Source organism: Callithrix jacchus, chromosome 17 (assembly GCF_049354715.1).
Source record: "Callithrix jacchus isolate 240 chromosome 17, calJac240_pri, whole genome shotgun sequence".
Taxonomy (NCBI): Eukaryota; Metazoa; Chordata; class Mammalia; order Primates; family Cebidae; genus Callithrix; species Callithrix jacchus.
Window position 1 is genome coordinate 73,749,460 of NC_133518.1, and position 17,697 is coordinate 73,767,156.

The 17,697-nt window shown below is 36.9% G+C and overlaps 1 protein-coding gene across 50 annotated transcripts in view; it reads left to right on the forward strand.

Annotated features, from left to right (window-relative positions):
- Positions 1-17,697, forward strand: part of ARPP21 (cAMP regulated phosphoprotein 21) — a 160,664-nt gene that overhangs the window by 78,301 nt on the left and 64,666 nt on the right. For 15 of the 50 annotated variants that reach the window (XM_008983987.4, XM_078354541.1, XM_035278195.3 and 12 more), the window contains 4 exons: positions 1,883-1,920; positions 3,749-3,808; positions 7,812-8,044; positions 15,419-15,652. In XM_008983987.4, coding sequence (XP_008982235.2) covers positions 1,883-1,920; positions 3,749-3,808; positions 7,812-8,044; positions 15,419-15,652 — 565 coding nt within the window. The remainder of the gene's footprint in view (positions 1-1,882; positions 1,921-3,748; positions 3,809-7,811; positions 8,045-15,418; positions 15,653-17,697) is intronic. The other 35 variants (XM_078354527.1, XM_078354550.1, XM_008983991.4 and 32 more) reach the window with 3 other exon arrangements.

Sequence of the window (17,697 nt, forward strand, 5' to 3'; positions counted from 1 at the left end):
GACAGGGTTTCACCATGTTGCTCAGGCTGGTCTTGAACTCCTGAGGTCAAGCAATCTGCCTGCCTTGGCTTCCCCAATGTGCTGGGATTGCAAGTGTGAGCCACCACTGCAGCCTGGGCAAGGTATCTTGACTTGCTGGTGTGTTACTTTTTAATACAGAATTTGGGGTTCTTAACTTTCCCCCAAATGCTATTAGATTCAATCTGAAGAGGTCACTATATCCTTAATTAACTCCTTCAGAGAAATAGCGTCTCAATAATTTCAATACCCAGACAAAACATTATAAACGCAATCAACCTCTTTCCAACTATTAGAGCTAAGTAGCAACGTATGAACTCATAATGTATATCTGAGCTAACCTCACTTTCTTTTACATACCATTACTTGACTCCAGCCAACAGTAAAACCAAATTAAAGGAAATAAAAGAAGTTAGGATATTCAGTGTACCGTAAAGAGCCCTTCATAGGAATGTCTATGGCCCATCATTTATGTTTGTTTTCCTTTCATATATGTATATGAAAGAAGAAAACGACATATATAAATATATTTTTATATATGTCAAGTTTTTTTCAAAAAGCTATTTCCTGAAAAACTTGGTCTTTTAATTGGCTCTTTTTGCTTTTTGTTAAATAAAGTTTTTACACACTTGAAATTCAGGATGCACATTAAGCGCAGAAAGGATAAGCGTAAACCTTAGAGATGCCATCACTGCAATTCTCACAACACTGAGGGAAACACCATGCCGATATCTAGCCCTTTGACTTAGTGGAAGGAAATTATTTCTCTAGAAAAATGAAAATAGAAATCAATATTCTGCTTGCCTTTCAGGTTACATTAGCAGGATCTTTTAAGTCAATAATTGGTTATTAAATGGTTATTATTGCTTCTTTAGCTTTGTTTTATCTTAAAATTCACCTGTTAAGTCTCTACTTATCCCTTTAACAAGTCAATTATCCATCATTTTGAAAATCTATGCATATAACAAGATGTGTATTTATTTATGTTTAAAAACTTAAGTACTTTGGAAATGGTTTTGTGTTACTTCCTAAATACCGTCACCCTGTTGCAGACCACAGCATCGTATCTTAGTCCAGACTTCTCTTTTCTATTTGTTTATGTTTAATTTGATCCCCCTTTCCTCAGGATGTCATGGTAATGGAATTTTATCCTCCCTACATTGTGCATTAAACACAAGATAAGAAAGAAATGAATGCTCGGTGAATAGAAGCTAAGAAGAAAGTCATTGATTTTTCTATGTGAAAAACTGGGAAATATTAGATGGAGCTTGATTTTTTTTTAATTAGCTTATTTTCATCTTCACTGGTCTTCTGCCTTTCCCCTTTTACTTAAAATTAATAATTGATGGCATTTCTTCAATGTTGAGAGTCTTGCAGTCAATCTCTTTCTCTCATGAGAGTTTGTCCATACCAGGTAATAATTTCAGGAATGTGGCTTGATGGCTCTCCCATTCTTAGGTGGATCCTATGGAGTTTGCATGCTTTGCCTTGATTTGAACCCTTTTCCTTGGCTTTTGTTGGAGGCTGCACCTGTGCAGCTCCAGAAGAAACCACTAGCTCAGAATCCGATGGCCACACGTTTCTCCAGCAGTCTCATTCACATTTCTCTTCTTCTGACCTCCATGCCAAACAGACTAAATCTAAAACCTGGAGATGCTCTGAAGGAAACACACCCTATGCCGCATGAGATTATTTACTTTTCTAATCCTAACCTACCTTTTTCCTTTTTTATTTCTATCTTCTGTACATATTCTTTTTTATTCTTTTCCCCCATGAGGGAAAATTAGCTTTAAAATCAGGCAAGTATTTGGGATCCCTCAGCATATCCAGAACGTCTGATCCAATGCCTTTTTTTATTTTTCAGTCAGTTTGCTCCCAGGAAAGCCTTTTTGTGGAAAACAGGTAAAATAAAATTTACTTTTTCATGTCTTTAGATGAACAACGTCTGTCATGTGTGTCCTGTATATTCATAAATATATATGCTATGTATGTGTGTGCTTGAATATATGTATTAGCAAATACATATATCAATGTGTACACATATATATATTCACACATATATGTTATTTAACACATCTAAAAATGACCTAATTTGGAAAAACTTTCTCTGTTAATTCCGAGCAGAATTGTAAACATTTTTCTTATTTAAAGTCTCAATTTCTGGTCCTTGCAAAGGTATAATTCCTATTTCCTTCACCTGGCATTAAGAATAATAAATATTGAGACATCACAGGAAGTTGCAGTTTCATTGGCTTGTTTGGGAGTCTGCTAGATGCATGCATATATTTGGTATTATCGGCCATTTCTTGTGCCCATAATAACATATAGCTGTAAAAATAATAATTGGAATAATCTTGTTTCAGGTTTTTAAATTCTAAACAATTTATTAGTCTTCATAAAAGACTTGGCCTTGAAAACATGATCTAAACTGGCCTAGATTTAGCAGTGTACCTGGCATAGGAGTTAGTAGGGGTAGGTAGTTGTTATGAAATGAATGAGTTATAAAATTTATAGAGAATCTTGGAGATAAGAGCAAAAAGTTTTCAAATGTATATGCAGCCTTCAAAAATCATTCTTAAATTGACACATATATTAAAATACCCCATTGATTTAATTGCAAATACTCAGGGCAAATTAAGGAATCCACATTAACTGCACTAATCACATTTAAGAGGCATCAAAATGGATACCTTGATCTGAAAATATGGTATATATAAATAAAGTGGCGGTTAATTTTATTTCAGGGGTTTGCTTAATGGGCATTCCTATACCATTGATTAAAATGAAGACTGTTTGATTAAATGCTAGTACTCAGAGATTTAAGCTGGGCATTAAAGATGATTGGCTTAAAATTTTGCATCATTCATAATTGCAGTTGGAAATCTTCAAGAAACATGACTAAACCCCTTAGTGGAATAACCTCTTTTAAAAGAAGAAACAAAATTGAGAAACTCATAAATGGGATCCAAAACCAACTTCAAAGTCCATGTATATTTAGACAAATATTCCCTATTTACAGTAAAACCAAGAATCCATAAGCATTGACATCTTGCAGGTGATTCTAAAGGATTCCAAAATTCTCTATCTTTGCCAAAAAAATTAAGTGAGCATGTACAATTCAGATTCATGGGAAACCTTATTCTCTAGTCTTCTAGCCAATCATTTTCCGTAATCTTATTCCTTTACACTTAAGTGTCCCTTATACTGAAGTTGGATTATATGCAACATTACAATAATTGGTCACATATATGTACTACATATGTTAACAGGTCTTGATGGTTCCCCAAACCAAAAATCTACTTAAGTACCCTCCTTCCAAATAGAAATATATTTCTTGGATACCTGCCTCTGGAATGCCAATATTTCATTATGCCAAAATATGAAGAATAGTTTTAATATATTACCCTAAAAATCACAACTAATATATTTAATTAAATCTCTATTATATCTATATCAATCTCTTTTATTCTCTTCTCCTCTTCTATTCCCTCTACTTCCTCTTTTCTTCTTTCCCCCTTACCTAGCATCAGTGCTCTAATCCTAGCATAGAAATCTTAATCCTATTTTACTGCCATTAATTCATTATGGCAAAATTCAACATCATGTAAATAAAACGTTGTGTGTATTGATTTACAAGAAAGATGTGCAATAGTAGAGTGCACATTCATTTAACATAGGGCATTTAGTACCTTAGATTTTATATCATAAAAATCATCTTTTTCATTTCCAGTAGGCTCTTGGAAGACAGTAACATATGCAATGAAACCTATAAGAAAAGACAGCTCTTTCGGTTCGTATGGTTTACTTTCTTGAAACTGTGTTTTTTCCGATTTTGTGGTAGAATCAATGTTAAATACTAGTGTACTTGTGTAAAATATTTCTGTTTATTCAAAAAATGTCTAGTTACCTCTTTGTAAATCTTGTTACATAGCCAGTATTTAAATTATATTTGGTAGTATAAGGTACACAACTGGAAATCTATCACTTTGTGTATAATTCTTTAGGGTTCTAGTTTTCTGTTTTTCTGGGGCTAACTTTCGTAGCACACTGCTTTAACTTTCTCAAATTACCTTCAGTGTATTACACTGAATAATTTAAATTCTCTCTGACAGATTGCAACTGTACATACATTTTCAACACTGGGAAATAAATCAGTGATAGCCATATTTGGGTAACTAATTTTTAATTTTATCTGTTATAATTTTTCAATGGTATGTTTTCAAGGGTGAATTTTATTTGTAAAGAGAGCTACGAGGTTCCTTCCAATTATAATGAACTACATAAATTAAAATCTGTGTGGGATAAGAGGAAAGAGTGATAACTTTTTAAAAGTTCTAGACTAGGCTAGAAGCTCTATGAAAGCAGAGGGACCAAACCCATTTTCTCACTGCTCAACTCAGTGTATATTGGACATCCATTGTAGAGCAAAGTGTACACAGTACTATGAGTATACTCAGTATCCAATATACATATTTAATGTGTTAATGTGTTTATAAATCTAGGATTTATCTCTGTTGTAGGAATGACAACAACAACAAAACACTAACCCACTTAAAATAAAGAAAATTTAAGAATAGCGATGAATTGAATGTTGAAAAAATACACTTTTTCAATAAATCTGGGCTTTAGAACTCATTATGAGTAAAGTTAATTTATTATCTTACACTTTGATTGAAGCAAAAAACAGAAGCTTCTTTTTGGACATCCTTCATTTTTCCATAGTGAACTATGCAGTCTATGAAGTCTATATGTACCGTCAGACAATTAATTTTCTTCTTCACACTTGAAGATTTAAGAAAGTAGCCCTGCACTTCTCTTGAAAACTCAGAAAAGAGCTAAAATTTACCTTGAGTCCTGCACTCACACATTATGACCTAGTTTGCTTAGGCCAATATAGATAAAACATAGGTCCTTGTCCTCTAGAGGCCAGTTAGTTACATATAATCTCAAATCTGCCCCAAGACAGAGCTACCATATACTTAACCCAAACAGAATTTCATCACTCGCCAAAATCACCAAGCGCAGAAACTCAGGGAAGCAACTTAACACAAAACCATTCACACAATTGTAAAAGCAGTTCAATGTGTATACCATCCCTAACCTGTGCAAAACCAGAAACAAACCAAAAAAAAACCCCACACATTTAGACATAAAGAAAAATAAATATTTACAGTTATATAAATCAGCACAGAAACAGAGCTTAAAATATATGCTTTAGAACTCTATCTTGGGATCAATTCCTAGTTACTTATAAGAGGGCCAGTTCCAATGACCAGATATCTCATTACTATTGTCTTCCTGGTTTCCAGTAGGAGAGGACAAAGACTGGGCTTGGGAGGGAAGGAAAGACACGTGTACATGTGGTTTTCTACAATGCCTATTACCCCAGGCCCAAACAGATTTGGAATTCAATACTGGACCTCACCTCACCACTGTTAAGGTGCTAGTGCAGTCTAAAACAGAGAAATACAAAATATGTTTTAATGTATAAATACCTAGGAATCATAAATTTGAATTATATATTATTTTTGAATCTCAATGCTGATTCCCTAAATCAGCACTTAATTTCTTTCTTTTTAAAATGCACAGATTATGGTTCAGGACCGTGATTTGAGCTAGTGAGGTAGAGGTAGAGACGTTAAATACATCTTAGGTTACCTTATTGACCAGGGGATGTGGCGTGAGTCTAAAGGAACTTCTTATAGCTCTAAAAATAGCTCTACCAGAAATAGTGGTGGCCACCTTCTTTACCCAAAAGGCTCAGTCATACTGGCATTTAGAGAAAGTCTGGATTCTTGTCACAGAGGTGCAGAGGTCATGGCTAAAGAGATAATTGAAGCAGAATTAGTAATGGGAACAAGGGATCACCCTCATATGGAGAGCTTCCATCTCATGCATCCAGTACTCTGAGGCTAAGCACCACTCCCAAATCGTTAAGCCAGTGTTTTTCTGTAATAAATATTTCAAATCAGCTGCAAATGAGATTATTGTCACATTTCTGGTGCATTCACAGTTGTTGAATAATGATTTTGCTAGACTTTGTAAAAGATAGGTAACATAATCAAGGTTATATGGGAGAAGAATGAATTTGAATCTGGAGATTTAAAAAGAAGTCAGTCAGAAATAGAACACCAAGCCCTTGAAAAGGCTATTTATTTCTCCACTCTATCTCCCATGGCTTTCTTGAATTTCAGAGGAGTTTAAGAGATAAAGCCACCTGGTCATTGGTGAAGGTCTGGTCGGTCATACCTACAACTTGGTTTTCATCAGGTGGTTCTTATTTCTAAAACCAGCCATCTATGTGGTACTGAGAACAGAATGTCTGTAAAATGTTAATAGAATATGGCAGGGCACTGAGAATTTTCATCTAATCTTCCACTCGAAAGGGCTTGTTTTGTCAATATTCTGTACCCCTTCCTCCCTTTGCTTTACAAAGTTCCTGTCACAAATCAGCTATTTCATTTTAATCTCTTGTATCCATTTACCTTCTTATGTTTTCCTGAAATAAAAGAAAAAGTTTTGTGAGTAAAGTTAAAGCAACACTTAACATTTTCTTTGTACTGTCTGTACAGTTTTGCTGGTGAGTATTTCAATCAGATATGTGCACTTCAGACATCTCAACAGCACATTGTTGTCTTTAAAATAGTTTTCAATGAAGCTACCAGTCACATTTCTGAGATTTGAATCAAGGCTTAAATATGTCACATTGCTAATATAAATTAGGTGTTATATTTACTGATCATAATTTATGTTCCCTTCACTTATTTATAATCCATTAAAATTTTAAGGTATTTTACTAATGCATTATTTTTATCTTCAGAAGATCTTTTAAAATATTAACAAAGTTATGCTTTAGATAGATTGGAAACCAATGAAAATGCAAATTTCATCAAATTTCTCTATAAAATACATGCAATTTTGCATACTTCTTAGAGATACTCTGGGGTCTTCAAAATTCACTTGTGGTTATTGGATCTCTTCCAATACATTTACTCTTTTTTCCATTTGAAGTTTGAACAAATGTGTTCTTTCACCTGGGGAGGTTTTTTTGTTATTTCCATTGTTCCCTTTGGAAAGTTTTGTGTCAGTGTATAGTGTTTACACTATTGTTACTTTCAAAAGTTTTTCTAAGTGAAAAGAATTAAAGGGCTCTTTCCTCTGACCATGAAGGTTAAACTCGGTGGACAAAATTAAACTCAGTGGACAAAATTCTTACCATAGGTTAATAGAGTAATTTCTGTGATTTCTATGCTATCTGTCAAAGCCTTGGTGATTTCCGATGTATATTTCATAAAGCTGGAACATGAATTAACAGCTTCTCTGGATATGTGTGCATTTTTCCATTGACAATTATTCTGTGCTAAAAAGAGAGATAAAGTCTTCTTTGGCGGGAGTTACTTTTAGAATCATTTAAAATCATAATTGTTTCTGAACATTCATCGTTTATTGATTTGAGTCAGGAGAACTTATCTCCCTATTCTCTTTGCAAGAGAAATTAACAACTACATTTTATACCACGTTTTTCTAGTTGTTTCTCCTTCACCGACAGAGGGATCATGTGACATTTCTAGGTTTGGTTTTTCTGTTTGTAACCTGTGTGTTATGTGTGCTGTGTTACCTGGTCTATATATCATCAAAGTATTTGTAACACTGGGAGGCAGCTGGTTTAATGAAAATGGTTGGCAGGAAGAGTCTTGTGTGGATGCCTCTTCCAAAGAAAGGCTTGCTCTGTACCACACCATTCAGGTAAGGTAATCCTGTCCCTTTGCATCTGTCTGGTGGCTGTGCTCCAGGGGCAACAGAGATGGCTCAGGGAGAACATCCGGGAGTCGACAGAGCAGCTCAGAAAATGAACTCAAGTGGTCTGATCACCAGAGGGCCTGGAGCAGCACAGACTCTGACAGTTCCAACCGCAATCTGAAGCCCGCCATGACCAAGACGGCGAGTTTTGGGGGCATCACGGTGCTGACCAGGGGTGACAGCACTTCTAGTACCAGGAGTACCGGGAAGCTGTCCAAAGCAGGTAGTTAGTACTGAATGTGTTTATGTCCTGTGGTATTTTTCGGATTCTGTCCAAGCCATATGGTCACCATTCCCTCTGACTTTGAGTTGGCTGATAATGATGATATTAATTACAGGGACAGCTGGAAGTCAGAAGGTGCAATGTAAATAGGTTACTGCCTCTTGCCAGCTGTATGCCTAGGTCAAGTTATTAACCTCTCCAAGCTTCAATTTTCTCATCTGTAAAATGCAGCTTATATAATATAATCCAAACCCACCTCAGTAGACTTAGAGTTTACTTACTTAAATACTTGAGTTTACTTACTTAATTTAAGTTTACTCAGTAAACTTAAGTTTAAATTACATTACTTACGTAAAAATGATTACCATGGCACCTGCATCACAGAAACTGGCAGAAGTTTGCTATTGCTTTTAAATTTAGTAATATGAATTATTCCTTAAAAACACACTGTATGATAATTATAATATTAGTAGCTTTTGTTCTTGCATTGAGATGCTGTTAATATGATCCTGGGCATGGTTTTCAACTGTTGTGTGCCTCTGTTTCCTTCATCTGATAAACAGAAATAATAATAGTACCTATATTGTAGAAATATTATGAAGACTAAAAGAGTCAGTATACAAAAATCAACTTGATTAACATCTGGCAAGTTATAAACTCCCAATAAACTCTAGTTCTAATTCATTTTTATTATTGCCATATAATGTTTTTATCCCTGCTTTGCAGATAAGACAAGTGAGGGTCAGAGAGATTTAGAGTTTCCAAGTTACCAGGTGCTTGTGTCTTTTTTTGCAAAGTGAAGCAAATAATGATATTCTGAGGTAGGTAGTTCCAGTTTGCATGAAAGGTCTGGAAGGTGAGTGATAATGAGAGATCCAGGAGAGCCGTTAACTTGAAACAACTTTAAACTGATGGAAGCATATACCATGGTGCTTACATGAGTCTGCCAAATACCCTCATGGTCTGCCATTTCTAGCTCTTCTGTCTCCCAAAGATTATTTACTATTGTTTTTGAATTATTTTCAAATCTTCACAATTAAAATACCTCCTAAAATCTCAGGGAGGGGACAAATGACCGTTCACTAGCTTTCCATTAACTGAAGTTTGTGATTTTTGTTATGTAATTGTTTTTGCTTTGTTTTGGTTCTGCCCTGGAAAATCAAATTCCCTGACACTTGCTTGGGTGGGGTGGGTCGTTGAGAGTTGTGAATCCATCGTATGCTCTGGGTGTCAGATTGTACAGGTGGAGCATTCAGGATCCTGAAGGGACAGGTGAGTGGCAGGCCAAGGCAGGAGTGGGATGATGAATAGAGAATAGTCCTTAAGAGTTTAGACACAGGCTGCCCTGGACTGTGGATATTTTCCCAATCAACTTTTACACTCTTGTTAGGGCCAAGGGGTCCCACACCTCCATGCAAATATCTGGGTTCATTTGCTGATGGTTTAACATAATGAGGTTGTTGACAAATTCCTCCTAAAAATTATCTCATGTTTTTCTATATAAGGAGAAAATTAATAGCATTTAGTTACAGCCCCTACATAATGCACAGACCCTACTTCTTGGTACGATTCAGATGGGCTCACACTGCCTTCCTGCAATTTTTATTCACTAATTGGTGAGTTCTTGATTTCTTACTTTAATTAATTGCTCTCATATCCTACTATTGTAGCAACTGAAGTAAAGAAAATCCACTGTGGTGCACTTGAGCTCTTGTAAACTAAGAAAGGTTTAATAGTTTCAAATCTCCTTAAAATGTGAAAACCAAGTATTTTAAATGGTGCACTTAAAAACTCCAGCACACCGAAAGAGCTCTTAAGATTTTTAAATTAATAGTCATTCTCCATGCACCAGCCCCCAGTCACTTCCAAAGCAAAGCTCTTTGGAAACATTTAAAACACTTCAAAACTGTTATAATGCCGTGTTCTTCGAAGAATGATTAGAGATTATAAGTGCTTCAGACTTTTTTTTCTTTTAATCTAAGTGTCTCCATTTGAAAGCTTGTCAAAGTGCAGGCATGGAAAGGGAATAAAAACTTAAAGAAGATCAAGGTAGGATGTCAAAACAAACTTACGATTTCCCAAGATGGATTTATGAAGCAAAGCTGTCAGTTTTGCTGTCATGGGGCTTCAGAGCAGCACAAGTTTTCCGTTTTTTGCCTAATTGTTCACAGTGGAATTGCAAACTTTTTTTGATGACCTTTTAGAAACCAAGTCTGGAGTTGTGACATTTAAGTTACTCTTCTCCTCCTCTAATTACACAGATTCTAGCTTTAAATAGATGATGATGAGACTTTTTCAACGTTGGAAACACGTTTTCCGACATTTTGGAAGGAAACGTATTACTTAAGTACGAATGTACAAGCACATGCTCTTGAGGCCTGGGCTGCCTACCAGATGCCCAGCACACATTTCTGGAGGCAGGTGATGCCATTGTATCCTCCTTACTAAAAGCAGTTGAATGATAACTGCGCAGCAACCTCACCTGCTTCTTGTTAAGAGCAATGTGGTTGAGAAATAAGAGTATCCCCCATTGGCCTATCTATGCTGCTACTATTGTTCCGCCATCTTGATTTTCAAAGCAGGGTTTGTCAACTTTAGCTCCATCAGAATCACCCAAGGGATTCCTTAAAAACCAGATTGCAGCACTGAATCTAGGGTTTCTGAGCACCTAGGGCTGGGATGGGCCTGAGAATTTGCATTTCCAACAAGTTCCCAGTTAATGCCAATGCTGCTTGTCTGGGAACCACATTTCAAACACAACTGCTCTGAAGAAATAAGATGTCCTTTTGTTTGTTTTAACAATTTTAGGTGTTCTGGCTCATCGTTTTCTGGATGCAAGGCTATTCTTGCTATTGTCACATCCTTGCATACATCCTGGAGCATTTTTGATCCAATCCAAGACACCTCATGTTTCTACCATGTCCTCTTCTTTGTCTCTATCTTTGTTACTACACTAATATAATACATACTGGATATTCTCTTCCTTCTTGTAATTTTGGAAGCTTTAAGTTCTTCCACTGAACCCTGACCCCCCCTGAATCTGGAAATGTTTTCTTAAATTATATAATTCAGAAATAAAACCTTTATGATTTCTGGTCCTTGTAAAAGAAAAATTGTACCAGATGGTGCAGGAAGAAGAATTTATTCATTATTATTGCAGCAAGGATCAAGACTACGATCTCTCTTTTTAGAGCGAGAACTGAATTACACTGAATCAAAAAGCAGGAGTCTTCAATCACTGGGCGAGCCAGTGGTAAAATTTTGGAGGACATTATAGAGGAAATTGAGTGTGTGATGAGGCTGTATCTGTTTGCTAACTGCTGCTGTGAAAGTTAGGCTCCTATCCTCCCACGGAAACTGAGAGATAGGGGCTCTATTCTTCATGATGATTAGATTTCAAACAGATGGCTTTCAGGTGCTTGGGAAAGTTCTTCCTGGGTTGTAAAAGTGGCTAAAGGCTAGGAGATTTACACCTCAAAGGGGCATAAATGCTCTAAGGAAAGGGAGGTGAGGAGGTCCGAGCCTAAGAAAACAGTGAAAAGTTTGGTCAAGCTGAGGGGAACATTAAGGTCATCTTCCTTACCGTTGCTCCCCATTTAGTCTGGTACCTTATAGTTTACAAGAGGATATTGAGGTCTAAAGTTGTCACTACATGAAGAAAACACAGCCAGTAAGTGGCAGAACTAGAATTAAAACCCAGCATCCTTCCTTCCTGGGGAAAGTTCTATCTGCTCCAAGGGAATCTGCCTAAGCCCGTCCCTTCTGCCCTTCCTCTCCTGGTGTTTCATTTTGTCTTGCCTTGTGATCTCTTTTTCTATCTTGTGTCATGTTTTCCATTTTTGTTTTTCTGTTTTTCTCTGGAGGGTTCACCTGAGTCTCTCACCTGGCCACTCAGATGTCTTCTTTTTTCTCCTCTCTGTGGCTACCCCTTGGAATTCTGCTTTGGTTTCTGAGCATCCCACTGTGTCTAGCATGGAATTTCTATCTAGTATCTCCTAGAACTTCACACAGGCTTGGTCAGGGCCCTGGCCCCACCTGGGCATTGCTTAAATGCAGAGAAGATGAACATGACCCACAGGCTCAAAGAGCCATCTGTGGCATCAGGTTGCCTGGGTTTGAGCTCAGATTCTACCACACAGTGAGCTTTGGGAAACGTATTTAACATGTCTGAAGATCAGTTCTCATCTTCAAAATGTTGCTACTGTAAAAATTAGATTAGACAATTCACATAGAGAAAGTAGCACAGTGCTTGTCACATATGCATACTGTATAAATATTTGTTATAGTTATCAAACCTCTAAAAAAAGGAAACCAGAAATACTTTTAACTCTCAGGCATTGTAAATCTTAAAAGTTCTCAAATATCAATTTCATTGTTTAAAAACTATTTGAACACTTCTAATCCTGTGTCTTTTAATACCATCATTAGCATTTGTGTTTTATCACAGACTTTAGCCACCCTGGCTATGTGTGGAATATGGCTCTTTGTGGCCTTCATAATTGATGTTTGCGTGCTGGTCAAAGCTGGTTATAAGCCAATCAGAAAGGCCAGTTACTAAATCCTGGCTGCATATTGATTGCTGAGCCATCCGTTTGGAGAGGTTTGACTTTATTTTCTTCTTATCGAGTGCAGAGAATTTGAGCCAAATTGAGGTTTTCTTCCTTCCTTTTACCTGTGGAATCAAACCATTTGCATTGCCTCCTCATTTCTCCTATTGATGCTGCTTCTGTTCCCCCAGGTGAGGGAAGGGTATAATATTGTAAATCAGTAATTAATGACCATCCTTCTAAAACCAAAATTAAATTACTCTTTGGATTTGATTGTGACACTTCAGTCTGTCTGCATCAACCCACCCCTCCCAACACACACACGCATGCCATCACTAGCTTACAGCTCAAATCCGAATTAGGATGCACTTCTTTAGCCCCAACTCTTTCTTCAGTGTCTAGTCCCACAGTCGAGATGAGCTGAATTATGTTTATATAACCTTAAATTCCTGGGTACAAGAGTTTTGCTACTGCTGTCGACTCTAGAGTCAAATGTGTAACGTAGCATCAAATTACACACAGCAGGTCCATAAACAAACACTACGGTCTGCATTGAGACTATGATCACAGAGTCATAATTTCAGTGACATAGTCTCAAAACTTCTATTAGCATTTTCAATATTCTTTTTACATATTTTTATTTTTATCCCCATGCCTTATTCAGAACCCCATTAGCATTCTAAACCACTTGGATGGAGCATCCCGAATTGACATAAAACTATCATTATTAATCATCAAGTCACGGGGAAAGCAGTAAAGATGCCCAACTGAGAACACCAGAACACTTGTGACAGGTCATGGTATATGCATATGTACAATTTCAAGAAGCAATATGGGATCACAGTTAAAGCCTGAGCTATAGATAAGTCTGCATGGACCAAATTCCAGCTCTGCCATTATCTAGCTGTATGAGCTGACCTGAGTTACCTAACTTTCTAATATTTCAGTTTCTGAACAGGCAGTAACAGTTATTATTTGAGTGTTTCTTCAAGTGCTTACACATACTAAGTGCCCAGTAAATATTATTATTCTTCTCAAAATTATCATGCTCTCCAAATGCCCCTCTTCCCTGCACTTAAATGTTATATTCCTATCACTTATTCTAAAAGATCTCCAGTTTAATTTAAGGGCATATTTTAGAATCTTTTGAGAGGAGTGTTAATAACTGATTGCGTATTTTGACTTTAATGATACATGGGAATGCATTTTTAATGACATAATCAATGGTGTATGCTGATGATTTAATCAACCTCGTGTATGACATTCTTGCAACCTATATTACCCAAGTAATCTATTAGTTTGAATTTGCAGTAGTATAAATTTTACTTAGTGTGTTTTCTCTTGGCTGCTCTGGTTAATACCTAGTGCCCAGGAGAGCCATGGTTAAGGGTACTGGGGCTGCTTGGCTCTTGCTGCAGTGAAATGCCAGTGAGTGCCAATGGACATATTGGGATATGTTTCTCTTTTTGTTCATAATGGTGGGACAGAAGAGATTGTTAGATTCACCTTCGGGGCTTCTGCACATTATTCCGGGTTATCTATGTGTCTGAAAAATTTGGAATCCATAAACATCATGATTATTTTACTATTCTATGTCATCTAAAGGATATTCAGTCATTATAAGGCCAAGCCCTCTTTGGCCTACACTTTAACCATATTAATAAGACTTCTTCAAATATGCAGAATTCAGTACAGTACCATCAACACTTAAATTTATTACATTAATAGTAATATTGCCCACTATCTATTTGATTCCTTGCATCTTTTTTTAATTATTATTTTTTTAGATGGAGTCTTGCTCTGTCACCCAGGCTGGAGTACAGTGGTGTGATCATGGCTCACTGCAACCTCTGCCTCCCAGGTTCAAGCGATTCTCCTGCCTCAGCCTCCCAAGCAGCTGGGACTACAGGCACATACCACATTTTGTATTTTTAGTAGAGATGGGTTTCACTGTGTTAGCCAGGATGGTCTTGATCTCCTGACCTTGTGATCCACCCACCTCAGCCTCCCGAAATGCTGGGATTACAAGTGTGAGCCACCACACCTGGCCGCATCTTTTATTTGTTTTTAAAATCCTTAATATCTAAAGTTTCAACTTTACACACAAAAATTATAACATCCAATGGTTTTTAGTTGCCTCTGGTCAGATGGTTAGAAAAAGCCCTGATTCATTTGTGTCTCCCTGACATTCAATCCTTCACACATTCTCCTATATCATGCCACTCTTTTAAAGAGATCCGATTAGATTTTGAAATGTGTTTGCTCATATACGCTATGCTCCCAGGTCTTCTACTCACACATGAAGGTGAAAGATTGTTTGTGACTAGACCCCTTCAGACTTCAGCTGTATAGGTGTTGGAGAACCAGTACTTTAGAACCATGCACATGACCTGCATATCACAGGGCCTTTCCTTAAGGTGCAGTCTTTAACCTCCATCCCAGTCATTTTATTCCTATTATTGCAGCTTAGTAAGACATTTCCATGGTACTAATTACTTGGAAATGTAGGAGGGAGTTTTCAGGTACTGAGTTCAGAACTTTAGGGTACCCTTTACCAATTTATCACCCTAGTAATTTGTGAAAAGGCTGAGAAAGTTCTCATTCTTAATTCCTGTTTTCCCAGAAAATTGACACATCTGAAAAACATGTAGCAAATATTTCAATAAAATATGAGGCCAAAATAGGGGAGGGGCATTAGTTAATCTCATTCTACAGCATGCGTCTCAAATTCATTAATGATTCGTCACAGAAAAGCAAGCATTTAGACGCAGATTGGTGCTTTCTCTCTTCTGTGTGTGTGAATGATTTGTTGATCGTTTCCCTATGCCAGGTTCGGAGTCTTCCAGCAGCGCAGGCTCCTCAGGATCGCTGTCCCGCACCCATCCACCTCTCCAGAGCACACCCCTGGTCTCAGGCGTGGCAGCTGGTTCTCCAGGCTGTGTGCCTTATCCAGAGAATGGAATAGGGGGCCAGGTCGCTCCCAGCAGCACCAGCTACATCCTTCTTCCACTTGAAGCTGCAACAGGCATCCCGCCTGGAAGCATCCTTCTTAATCCACACACAGGTGAGTTACTACCTGCTTTATCAGGAACACAAGGCTTTCAGGAGTTTGTTCTTATGTTTGATCTTACGAATTTGCTAGCAAATGTTCTGAAGATTCCTGAACAGGAAAGCTAGTTGCATGAACTGTTGTGAAGCATTTTTGTTTAGAAAGAGCAGATTTATAGCAGTATCTATACCTACATATCTATATCTTCATATCAATATTGATATTGATATAGATATTTTCAGAAGCATCTACTTTTTGCTTTGTCTTTTTCCTTTTACTACAATGTCTCTGATGAATGCTTAGGAGCTAAGATGAGAGGACATGGCGATAAGCTGGGATATACTAATTAAAACTTCGTGTTCCTCAGTCTAAATTCTCAGCCTATATTATGTCAAAAGTATTTTTGCAGCCAAGGATAATTCTGGAATTGAAGTATCCATTGAGACATATAGTGACCATCAACCATCGAAGTTGCTTTTTAACCTTAGAACTTCAGCCAGCTCCTGTGAAGGGCATAAGAAACAACAGTGGTGAAGAGGATACAGAGAGAAAATTCTAGTGTACTTTAGAAATGTCAGGCCTAGACTGATTTTGGTGGGGTTTAGAAGATTGTTCACTCTGTGATTACAGTTTCTTCCATGATGAATGGTCATTGATTCTTCAATTTTGCATTTCTCGAGTGGGTCATTTAACTTCCACATTGATTTCAAAAGACTGAGGGCACTGAGATTCTAACATCAGGAAATGAACTCAGGAATATCTGCTGATTTGCGAAGGAGACTTCTCAACCAGGGGCATTTTTGTCTCTGCCCCCAAGGCCATTTGGCAATATCTGGAGACATTTTGATTATCATGACTTGGGGAGAAGAGGACTGCTATCAGCACCCAATAGACAGAGGCCAGAAATGTTGCTAAAGATCCCCCAATGCCTAGGACAGACTTCCAACGCAGAAGATTATCGAGTTCAAAACGTCAGTGGTACCCTGTTTGAGAATGCCTGGCTTAGAAAGCTTGACATTGACGAATCACTTCTTAAGAGGTCTTTATTAGGGACTGGCAATAAATGGAGTTGTCTTGAAACAGATCTGAAGTTTTGCTTAGTCCATTCCAGACTATTTCTTCAATAAGCTAAACTTGAAAATGCATAACTGGATAAGTATCCCATAAAAATGATCTGATTCAATCTTCTCACAAATATAGTGCTACTAGTAATTAGGAAATTCAGAGAAACATGAGAACTGTAGTAAAATAGTTACTTGAATAATTGCCACATTTTCATAAAACATATGGCACATTCCCAAGTCGTGGTGTTTGATTGAGACATATTGAAAATGCCATAAGCTTGAGGGAAGAAAGTCATAATCATTTTACTGAAAACTGTTCGAAAGCTTCAGATTAGATACTTCTAAGGAAGATTTTTGGATTGCTTTTATTTTATCTGGATTATTGTAAGCACTATAAAGAACACGAAAAGAAGACCAGGATCATATTCATTACTTTGGGCACTACTCAAAGTTCTGTTTGACTTTGTTGGCTTAAATGCTTTCGCTTTTAATTGAGATAGAGGGCTTGCAGAAAATAGCACATTTTAACCACTTGTTTTGAGCGGTTTAAGCAAAATTACAGAGTGTTTTGAAAAAGCTCAACAGAGTATTTTTTAGGGAACAATGCAGGAATATTATTTGCAATGATAGCAGGGCCGTGCATGTGTTATGTGTATATTATCATCTATAATCTTGTTTATAGAAAAAAGAAACAGAATGTTGTTCGATGCCAAGTCCCAATTCTTATTCATTGGACTGAGTCATTTAGAGCTGTTATCAAAATATCTCTTTTGTAAAAGGATCCCAGCTAAGGAAAAGGATTTAATAACACTTTGAACAGCTTCTCCATATATACTTTTCTGATCTGACAAATGCTATATTTAAAATATTCTAAAGCAAAAGAAAATGTATGAATATATTGAATACTATTCTTGAGTAGTGAGATAGAAGGTGAATTATGTTTCTTCTTTTCTACAATATGCTTATTTTGTAAATTGAAAATATACACATGTATGT